General features: G+C 49.9%; 1 protein-coding gene across 1 annotated transcript; it reads left to right on the top strand.

Annotated features, from left to right (window-relative positions):
* Positions 1-1,400: 1,400 nt before the first annotated feature.
* On the top strand, positions 1,401-9,083 carry AVPI1 (arginine vasopressin induced 1). The gene is made up of 3 exons (XM_006210552.4): positions 1,401-1,699; positions 7,262-7,558; positions 8,486-9,083. The coding sequence occupies exons 2-3, from the start codon at positions 7,272-7,274 to the stop codon at positions 8,643-8,645; spliced, it is 447 nt and encodes a 148-aa protein (XP_006210614.1). The 5' UTR covers positions 1,401-1,699; positions 7,262-7,271; the 3' UTR covers positions 8,646-9,083.
* The last annotated feature ends 916 nt before the right edge of the window (positions 9,084-9,999 follow it).

Below are 9,999 nucleotides of genomic sequence, written 5' to 3'. Positions count from 1 at the left end.
TTCAGGAAAAGCAAAGAGAAACCACTGTTAAAACCCTTTAAACTACAGCAAAGCACTTGCCGATGTTTTTGTGTAGCACAGAGAGAGGAACCATGGGATAAAGAACAGCTCCCAAACATAGCCTCCACCTTGCAAAAAGGGAGCCACAAATCCCACTGTGCTGGCTCTTACTCTTTCTCCCTCGGAATTTTTACAGAAAGAGAACTTAACTAAAATGACTGCAAAGGTCAGCTTTGAAGTGAAAAAGAAGTCAGGGAGACCTAGCTGCCTTTGTGACCATTTTTGAACCAGTGCACAAACAACTCCTCATTTTCCAATGAAGTAAACAAGCAGTTATCAAGGACCTACTGGCACCCTGCATCCACTCCTGCCCCTCCAATCCAAGTTTCAAGCTGTAGCCAAAGTGAATTTCTAAAAACACAAATTTGTCATGAGGATGAGATGAGCTAATACTTGTAAAGCGCTGACTGGCATTACTGGCACATAGTAAGTGCTATTAAGTATCTATTAAATAAACACATATAATGCTACTCCCCTCAGAGGACCAAATAGAAACTTCTTCACTGCCTGCCTCTGCCTCCTTCTTCTCCACCTCTCTCTCCTTTGCTGGCCTTACTCCGGGCCTCCTTTCAAGTCCTCCTGAGTCAGGCTACCTCTGGGCGTAACATGTGCCGGTCTCTCTTCCTTAAGCAATCTTCCCAGACCCACTCCTCTTCATTTGACCAATTACAACTCCTCCTTCACATCTCAGCTGAAATGTTACTTCTACCTTCTAGGACTTCCCTCAGTGAGGTTCCTTCATTTTAACTCTTACTGCCAAAATGTTTATCACAATTGTTATCACAACTAAATGTTTAAAGTCTTTAAATGTCTGCCTCCTTTACTAAGCTGTAAATTTCCCCAGGGCGAGGCTTATTAAGGGTTCACTGCTGGTTAAGGAAATCAGACAGGTTGGGTCCCTAAAGGATCACTGCGAATAAATTAATGAAATCTTTTTAATAGTGTCTCATTTAGATGATTGGCTCACGGTTGCACAGCTGATTTAAGATTCGAACCCAGGACATTATGGCTTTGAAGCCTAAGGTCTGACCACAGCAGTGAATGTCCCTCCCTCTCCCTCAAAGCTAGAGCCATAAGACAAGTGGTCTGGGAGTTGAGTTTGACGAGCTGCAAGCCCATTTACAGAGGGCCACACGCTGCAAGGAACTCCGCACCGCGCGCAATGGCCTAAGGCCCAGGGGAGGGGGGCACCCGTCACGTGTACCCGGCAGGGCCAGCCGTCGCCGCACCCCGGGGCAGGAATGCGGCCCCGCCCGGCTCCGGAGCCAGCAAAACCGCGCTCTCCGTGGGGACTGACGTCAATGAAGGGGGCACCTCCGGGCGCGGCGCGAGGCCGGGCGAGAGCGGAGGGAAAAGGCCTGGGAGGACACGCCCCTCGCTGCTGCTCCGCCGCTGATTGGACCTGGGGTATCTTCGCACTCGGGTTTCGAGGCCAGCGGAGGGAAGGGGGTGGAGCCTGGACACGCCCCTCGCTCCTCTGCCACCGCTGATTGGTTCACGGAGTCTCCGCGTTCGATTTTGGAAGGCTCGCTCGGAGCTCCCACCAAGGCTCGGCTGAGGATTGGCTGTTCTGAGGCTGAGGAGCGCTTTCTCCAGGGAGCCGCTGCTGTGACCGAGGTGGCCCGCCTCGGACTGCCAGGTATGTAGGTCGGCAGCCGGGCTTGCACTGAGATGGGAGTGGGCGTGCGGATCGTCCGAACAGGGATGCGGCCGGGACCCCAACTCCCAGGTCTGCTTAGGGCCTGTGGTTGTGCGAAGCGGCCACGTCTGAGCCCCGGGGGCCGACTGGTGCTGGGCATGACGCTGTGTGACCTCAGCCAGGATACCCCCTCCCAGGCTCTCGTCCTGTTGATGAACGCCGCCCGGTCCTTGTGAGCATTGCCGCGGCAGGAAGCCCAGAGCGGCGCCCACCCTTTCGAAAGTCGTGGAAGAGGGTGGGGTGGGCACATCTTAGCTTACCCCATCCCGATTTGACGTCTATTGGCGCTGCCCTTCAGCGTGGTGAATAATCGCTCTAACTCCCCACGGGACCGTGGAGTGCCGAGGGCACAGAGGCTGGCTCGGGGGACGTGATTTTCGATCCCTGTGCCTTCCAAAACCCGCAGAAGCAGATAGCGGGCTCCAAGAGGTTTCAGAGCCTCCTGGGTTCTTCCTCCCCGTGAAGACCTCGTCAGCCATCTGGCAGAAACAAAAATAGCAGTGGTTGAGAGCGCGGGCACCGAGCTCAGACTAGGTTCATACCCGAGCCTCATCACCGATGACCTGTGTGACTTTGGGAACTTAACCTTTCTGAGCTCAGCTTTCTCATCTGTAGAATGGGTGTGATAATAACAGTGCCTCCTCATAGGGGGTTGTGAGGGTTACTGATATAACCCCTGAGAAACTGCTGTTCAGCCCTTGACAGGGAGCAAGCTGCCTCAATGGCAGCTATGATCTAAAAGTCCACAGATGAATTCATCTCCCTTACCCTCTTCTCCCAAGAGTGAAGGCCCCTTTAGAAGGAGTTTCATGAGGTGGTGAGGGTGCAAATGGCAGTGGTTCTATAGTCCGCGGTGGTTAAACAACCTCTCCTTTGTGTCATTCATTCGTGATGTAATGTACCCAGATAGATGCTTTTCATACTTATCTCCCTGTCCTGGTAGGGATTATTTGTTCTCACCCTTTTGATGATGAGCAAACTGAGGCAGGGGAAAACCGAGGCTTGCCAGGGTCACCCAGTTATCAGTGGCACAGCCAGAATTCATGGTTCTGGAACTCTTGAAGGAGTGGTTCCCAGATCTAGTAGGAGTTTACTTCCAGATCATATCTGACAATTGATTTGGGAGAAAGGCCCATTTCCTTTCTGTACTTCCTGGGACACAGATTTGGAGGTCAACGTGTGTGTACCATTCTCTCTGGGGTGCCTGGCTGAGCTAGGCCCTGCGGGTGGGGCGGCACACACGGCCATTTGGACTGGGCCTCTCACTGGAAGGAGCCACTGATTTTGGCTACTGTCCAGTGGTATGTCTGTGCAGGGAAGCAGGCCAAGGCCACAAGTGTTGACTTGGGCCTTGGGCCAGAGCCTCCAGCTTTTTTTTTCTAAGAGGCCCTTGGCCTCCGATTCTTACTATCACCAGAGTTATCTGAAGGGGGTGAGTTGAGTGAGGGCGCAGTTGCTACCAAGGTCACATGAGTGTGTTGTGCCTGTCATAGTTTCCTGCACCTCCCTGAGACCACAGTGAGAGCAGCTGTCTGAACTGAGCTTCATACATTAAAAAGAATGCTCAGTTGAGCACCATATTTATATACTGTAAATTCAGTGAATGGTGAGTCACATCTTAAATATATTTCTTTGTTAGAGCTCTACGTTTATTGCCTGTTTCAAAACAAGTTAAACAGAATTATTTTCAACATTTGATATTTACTTTGGGAGTTCATTTTTATGCTAGTTAGGGTTAAACTGAAGTGTTTTGCAATTAGTCTTTACTCATTTGCTCACAGACCCATGCTTATCTTTTATGTCAGCTCTGAAATGAAAGATCCATTTATAATCTTTTAATAGTCCCGTGGTTTCATTTTCCAGTTTCAGAAAGTGCCATTGTTCAAGTATACGCTGACTTCCCTGGCCTCAGGGCTTGTCCAGGAAATTAGTAGGAAAGTAACCCATTGAACAAAACAGGAAAATTTTCTGATAATAAAATTGTTCTGATGCAGTTTCCTCAAAGTTTACCATCTAATCCTGCATGAAATGCACTGATTTTTATTCCCAGACTCACTTCGCTGTCTGAATTCCAGGCTAGGAGGCAGAACCAAGAGTGAGAGGCCTCGAAATCTGGAGGTGCCAAGCTACCCCCACCCTTGAGGTTCATGGAGGGTATGGTTGAGGCTGGAGGCTCAGACTCCCCCAGGTGGTTCCTTAATGATACATTTGTAACTCACTGTAACTCTGTAACTTGGCCAATGGAGGCTGGAGGCAGGAGGCAGGGCCTTGCAACCCTGGCAGAGGTGGCTGGGACCATCTGGGAAGTCAGGCTCTGAGCCATTTCCTCCCTCAGACAGCTGCTGCTACTTGATCCCATTTGCATTCTCTCTGAAGGGAAGGTGAGATTGCCTGAGTCTAAGAGAAGGAATATCACCTCTTCTCCCACCACCCAGATCCGCCTAGAAGTCTGCTCCAGGCTGGGCCGTGGTCAGCCCAGGTCACTAGAGTGTTTTAGAGAAGTGAGTTCTCTGTCTTCTATTAGACCTTAACCCCACAGCCCACGGCAGCAAAACAACGTCTGGCCTTCAGGAAAGGCTGAGGAGGGCAGAAAAGGGTCGCTACTGGTTGAGGAGTTCCCTGGCGTCTAATTAGCCAGACCTGTCCACACTTGCTCCTAGGCTCTGGCAGACAACCAAAACCCTCTCTGCTTCAGTATGGACCTATTCTCATCACGGAATCATTGACTCTCAACACCGGCACACGCCCTCCGAGACCAAAAGCATCAGCCTGTTCTTTCACATGTAAGAGGGAAACAGGCCCACAGAGGCCATACGAAGCGCCCGGGGCCTCTCAGACAGTGAGTGGCAGAACTAGGGCTCGAACCTAGTCCTCTGACTCATAAGCCGGTGCTCCATGCGCTGGGCTGGGTTGCAGTTCCAGGTTTCTTTTGTGGAAGCTGGGCATCTTCCTCTTCAGAGTGCTGCGGGTTCACAGCTTCGAGACTGGGGAGTTTGTAAACAGCTCTGATGCTAGCAAAGAGATTAAAATAAACTCCACAACCCCATTCCTGCCTGGCTGGTGGGACATCCATTGTTCTTCCTCTTCTACTGGCGAGTTTCCTCCTTTGTGAATTAGGTAAGAATAGTGAAACAGTCCTCACAGAAATGATGGAAAGAGACGTGTTTTGAGCTGCGTGGCTGTGAGAGCAACTCGGTGGTTTAAAAGCTCGGGTTGCAGTCACTTAGACCAGGTTCTGGCCTGGCTGAGCCATGGGTACCCATAATCTTAGTTTCTCTTTGCTCCTCTGTGAACTGGGATGAGGATAACAGTTCTTGATTCCTAAGAACTGCTTTGAGGATGAAATAATACCTTGTATATCACTGATACAGAATAAATACCCCACAGTTAGCTTTTATCTCTCTTTATCCACCTGGGGTTTTTGGTGGCTGTTGTGTTCTGGTCACAGTATATTTATATCATCTGGTTCTGGGGGTTTATTTACCACACATATTAGGTTTTAACTGGAGTCACATAATTGTGCCTAAAGAGAGGCAGATTTTAAAATTCTGATTTTCTAGATAAAAAGCACAATTTTTACGAAGTAAATTTATCTGAAAGTCTTCTGCAGATTTATTTTAGGTGTTAAATGTTTTGAAAAGAGCGGGGAGTTCTTATGATAGAAGGCCTAGAAACTGGGACAGGGTGAATGTGGAAGTTGCTGGAAGAAGGAGGGTGACTATTGAGGTGAGGTGGGAAGGCAGGGTGAAGACTGAGAGTCAAATCTGAGAAGTCTGAATGGGAGGGAGAGATGGCTCAAACTCTCAAGACCACAAAAGGCAGGTGAGAGTAAAAGTTACTTCTGCAGGCGGGCTGAAGATAGTAGACTGGTAATGCTTTTATTTATGTTATTCTGTTCTTTTGCATATTTTACAATGAGCATGCAGAGTTTTTATTTAAATATATTTTCACTTTAATTTCCCCCTTTGTTAAGTCAGTTGCTAGTTGACAGATACCTCTGTAGCTAGCTGTGGGATGAGGTCTGACTTAGCAACCAGGCCTTCCCAGGTGAGGCCCAGAGCTGCAAAGGGTGGGGGAAGCCCCGGCAGGTCCTCAGCTGGCTCAGGCCAGACTGCTTGGAGGAAAAGGAGGGTCCACATCACACCCCTGACCCAAGTACAAAAGTCAAGCAGGCCAAGAAGAGAGTTATTTGCATTTATTTAGCTCTCATTGGGTACCTGATACAACCCATTTAATCCTTACAACAATCCTGAGAAGTGGTTATTAGCCCCATTTTATAGTTAAGTAAACAGACTCAGAGAAGTTGAGTAGATTGCCTAAGGTCACAGCTAGGAAGGTGACAGAGCTGGGATTCAAAGCCAGTTCTTTGTAATGCCAAAGTCCTTGGTCTTCCTGGTCTCCAGTCTGTTTTCTACTCCCATAGCTTTTACAGAGCCTCTCATTCCTTTATCATTCAAAGTAAACTCCCTGGAACTCAGGGAAATTATTCAATTTTCATCTCTTGGATTGGGGGGGGCAGGGGAAGCATTGACGTGAGCCTAACTTTTATGGAAGTTTACCATAGATTTCAGCCTCCACCCTTATAGGATATTCTAATCCTATAGTCTCTTCTTGTACCCCTGTCGTCCTCTCTGTGGTCCTTTGGACTGTAGTTAGATCTGATCGGTCTATTTCACACTGTGTTTGCTAAATTATATGGACTTGGTTCATCCCCCAGGTCTTGAAAATAAGAAATGGGATGACTCCTTAATGTTACAGATGGAAAAGCAGAATAGTAGAGTAGCTTGCATGTTCTTAATGCTTTATATGCCTTCACTCACAGGAAGTCTGTCTACAAAGTAGGTAATAGTATGGCTGATAAGTTTATGCAGGAAGCAGCTGAAAGTGGTAGAGGCGGCCAGAAGCCAGGAGCCCAAGTCCCCAGCCCCTCCCTTAAATCTGTCCCAGAGCTTGGGCCTCAGCATCAGAGTATTCTGGATTCTGTTCCTCAGTTTCCTCATCTGAGAAATGGGGAGATTAAAGGTACCTACTCACAGGGTTGCTGTGCTCACATTTCAACGCTGTCATGTGGATACAGCTCTGACAGCGGAACCAGAGACACAAGTGCTGCTGCGTTATCATTAGGACCTGGGGTCTGCATGGACTTGAGACCAGGACAGACCTGGGTTCTACTTCTGGCTCTGCACCGACACACAGCTTTGTGCCTGCGAGAAAGTCATTTCACATCTGAGTCTCACTTCATCTGTAGAGTGGGGATGAGCACTTCTCACCTTCTGTGATTCTTAAGTAAGTCTGTACGTGTGTCAGACACATAAAGCACTTTATAGTAAAGTTTGACTATCATTATTAATGGTATTTCCCCAAGGTGCCCAGGGAAATTAGAGCGATTTTAAGTCAAAGCTTACTCCACTTTAGCTCCTGGAGAATAGAAACACCAGGAGCCCTTGACTAGTCAGGGAGAGGCCTGCAGAGCTGCTGACGTGCCCCATGCTTCTTCCTCAGAGCACCCAGAATGGGCACCCCTGCCTCTGTGGTGAGCGAGCCGCCCCCTTGGCAGGCCCCGACTGAGACCCGGGGCCGCAAGCAGGCCTCGGCCAACATCTTCCAGGACGCTGAGCTGCTGCAGATCCAGGGCCTATTTCAGCGCAGTGGGGACCAGCTGGCTGAGGAGCGCGCGCAGATCGTCTGGGAGTGTGCTGGGGACCACCACGTGGCCGAGGCCTTGAAGAGGCTGCGCAGGAAGCGGCCCCCACGGCCGAAGCCCCTGAGCCACTCGCTACACCACTGCAGCCGGCTCAGGTAGGCTCCCGGGGCTGGAGGGCTGAGGGGAGGGGAGCACTAACGGGCCGCTCCACTACTTCCCTGCGGCGGACTTGGAGCCACTAACCTGGCCTCACTGTGAAGTACCTACCATTTGTGTTGTTGTAAGGTCTGCACGGCACCTACCCCATGGCTGCTGTTACTCCTGGAGTCATCTGTGACCCTGTGAACTCCCATGGGAAAGGGGTGCCTGGGTCCTATCAGTGCCACCTCATTTCACAGTGATTCTCCACCAGGTGGGAGGAACTACTGTTTGGAAGGAAAAAAAATCCTGTTTACCTGTTGAACAGGTAACATTCAGAAGTAAGCCTGGTGAAAATCTTGGCTGTGGGATTACTGAGAATACAGCATAGGAGGATATTGTGGAGTCCACAGCTCAGGAACAGCAAGCCCCAAGAGATGGAGTTGAACCACGTGGCCTAACCAACCATTGCAGGTTACACTCTGCGCTTCATTCCAATGGCTGCCTTCTCTGGGGCCCACAGTCAGCATGTTAGGTCTTAACAGGCCTTCTGAGATCATTAGGTCTGGGGCAGCAAATCAGTTTCATTGCTCATATTGGTTCTAACTGATGAGTAATCCCTATTGAAATCCTCTTAAGAAAGGATACTTGCCTTCTGGTCTCGTATTATGACTGACTAATGACGTCTGCCATGATTATAGGATGAGGAAGCTGGGGAAATGTTGAGTGTCATACCCCTGATCTAGTTCAACTTTCTTTACAGAAGAGCAGTCTGAAAGCTTTGCTTCATCATGCGGCTCTCGGGGGGCAGAGATGAGACTGGAGCCCTGGTCTCACTTGGCCCTGAACAGTGTGCTTTAATAGTTCATCATGACCAAAATCTCTTCAGTCCCCATTCTGTCCTTCCTATTGATGTTGGCTTAACACACACTTGTTCCCTGCAGAATCCCAGAGTCCCACGCTCCACCAGCCGACCCACAGAGCAGTGCCACGGAGATGGCTTCCGGCGATCAGTATCTGAACTCTAGGAGGGCAAGTGCCAGGATCCGCCGGAACTGGAGGAAGCCGAGTCCCACAAGCTACCTCCATCAGATCAGACACTGATCTAGGGAAGGGGCTGGGAATGGCTGTGTCTTCCCCAGGATTCATAGGGACTTTGGCCAAAGGGCCTGGGGAGAAGAAGGAAGAGAGAGGTGAAGCCTCACATAAGTAAATGAAATCCTGATGCCATTGGCCTGCTCGAGTCAGAACAGGACCGGAGGCTTCCACTGAGCTGTTATATGGGACCCACTCCTCACCAGGTCGAGAAAGTGACTGTCCCTGCCTCAGCCCTTCCCAACTTAACACTATACTGGGCTGCATGACATACCCCTGGGAGTCAAGTGACAGGTACGCAGACTCAGCATCTCACCACTCCTGCTACTATCCTCCTGCTACTACTGTAACCCGTGGTCCAGCAGCCTGTCCCACAGTCCTGCCCCTTCAGACCAGCACAAGGAAAACGTGGTTTAAGTGGCAAAATAAAAACATCTGCATCAAGAACTATGTGAGTCTGTCACAGAAGGGGAAGATGCCAAAGTGGACCTCAGGAGCCAGGGCTGAGGCGCTGGGCTCATTGTTCCCAGGAAGGGGAAAATCAGGCTGGCCTCCTTTCCCACAGGCTTCCAATTGGGAGGCGAGATGGAAGCCCCTCTGTAGACAGTCCTGATCCCAGGAAAGGAGGGGGTCCTTGGCCCTTAGGCAGCTCTAGAAGGGGGAGGCATTACAGTGGGTCCCTGGGCTGGATGAGTCTGCAGTCAGTGTAGTGGCACTGGCTCCTCGGCCGGCTTCTTCCCTGCGGACCAGCCGTCCTGCGGTGGCTCAACTGCTGCACCAATCACTCTTGAGCCTCTTTGTATTACTGGTTTCCTGTAGCCTGAAAACCCTAGGTGAGGATTTTAAACCATTCAGGCCTTGGTTCAAAAGGAGCCTACTATGTACGTGCCTGTTAGCATTCAGCTCCCCTCCCCACCCATTCTGCTTGTTTATCCATCACTTAAAGGAGCCAGGGTTCAAAGCACTCAAAGTGGGCAGAGATGAACACACAGAGCAGCACTGCCCTCTTGTGGCCAAGAAGAGAAGTCCGCTCATTCCTCATCCCGAACCCTTGGGGCTAGACGATTTTGGAATTCAGAATTTTTTCAGCATTTAGAAAGTCAGTGCAAGTACTGTATAATCCCCATTGGGGGAACATCTCATAACAAGACACCAGTATTTCTGCAGTAAATATTCACAGTAAGAGGCATACATGATGATTACAAATAGCTTTGCATCAGTGTAGGTTCAGGTCAGGGTATTGGTGTCAGATGATTTATGACTATTTTGGGAAATGAGGACATGTACCTTCCTCTACTAGAGGAAAAGAGACTCAGGAGCCATATCTCAGCAATACCATGGCAACACAGGGTTCTTTGTCCTT

Source organism: Vicugna pacos, chromosome 11, assembly GCF_048564905.1.
Source record: "Vicugna pacos chromosome 11, VicPac4, whole genome shotgun sequence".
NCBI lineage: Eukaryota > Metazoa > Chordata > Mammalia > Artiodactyla > Camelidae > Vicugna > Vicugna pacos.
The sequence above is the reverse complement of the archived record's forward strand: the minus strand, read 5'-3'. Positions and strand labels throughout refer to the sequence as shown.